The sequence below is a fragment of the Orycteropus afer genome, unplaced genomic scaffold (genome assembly GCF_000298275.1).
Source record: "Orycteropus afer afer isolate SDZICR_OR568_19922 unplaced genomic scaffold, OryAfe1.0 scaffold00099, whole genome shotgun sequence".
Taxonomy (NCBI): domain Eukaryota; kingdom Metazoa; phylum Chordata; class Mammalia; order Tubulidentata; family Orycteropodidae; genus Orycteropus; species Orycteropus afer.
The window spans coordinates 3366878-3367827 of NW_006921686.1; the positions used below are offsets into that span (position 1 = coordinate 3366878).

The window sequence follows — 950 nt, forward strand, 5'->3', positions numbered from 1 at the left end:
TAGCAATTAAAAACCATATCAAGAAAACAACAATACTAAGGATGGATAGCAAAGTGATAATGCTTATCAATACCCCCCAGGGCCCAGAAATTCAGATCTGTCCCTCAACTTGACCCCCCACCTAGCTCCCCAAAATAAAGCCAAGAGAGTCTGAGAAAGGGATAACGAGGTAACCAAAACTTGAGAACCCCAAGGGAAGTCCTGAGAGAATGAGGAGGGGGGGGCTAGGGACCCCCCCCAGAGGTCACTGAGCTGACGCCACCCCAAAGAGCCCCCAGACAGGGGACCCGAGGGGTGAAGGGCTGAGGTAGGCCTGAGGTTGGTGGGGGGCACTCAGAAGAGAGAGGGACCCCCTCTCCTGGCACCCACCATCCTGTGTGTTGGCTGCCGACTTGGGAGTGTGGTTGAGGTCCTTTCTCGGGGAGCAGAAGAGGGGTGGGAAAGGGGGCTGTCTCAGTTGACCCGGGCCACGCCTGCTGCTGGCGGGAGGTGGCTCTTGGGCTGGGTGGTGTCCTCATCCGAGTAGAGAGAGAGCAGCGAGGGGCCCAGGCCTGTGGGGGAGACGGAAGATGAACCAGTGGGAAATGACCACTCCAACCCCATCTTCTCTTTGCGGGGGTTACAAGTGCGATGGGGACACAGGCAAGCCTGGCTTCAAACAGCAGTGAAATCCCAGCACGTCGCTTCTTCTCTCTGCACCTCAGGCTGGGCACGTTTAGGGTAGGGGTGAAGAACGCAACTTGAGCAACCTGGTATGTGTTCTGGTTTGTTCCACCCCTCCTTCATGGAACAAATATTAATTTAATGCCTACCATGTCCCAGGCACTGTCAAGGTGCTAGAGACACAGCCATGAGAAAAACACATCGAAATCTCTGCTCCCAGGGAACTCAAGCGTTGTCTGTGTTTGAATCCACGCTTTGCTTACTTGCTGTGTGGTCTGGGGCAGGTG

The 950-nt window shown here is 55.2% G+C and overlaps 1 protein-coding gene across 1 annotated transcript in view; it reads right to left on the reverse strand.

Moving 5' to 3' along the window:
- Positions 1 to 453: 453 nt before the first annotated feature.
- HIF3A (hypoxia inducible factor 3 subunit alpha) overlaps positions 454 to 950 on the reverse strand; it is a 41454-nt gene continuing 40957 nt past the window's right edge. The window contains exon 11 of the mRNA XM_007943048.1: positions 454 to 551. Coding sequence (XP_007941239.1) covers positions 454 to 551 — 98 coding nt within the window. The remainder of the gene's footprint in view (positions 552 to 950) is intronic.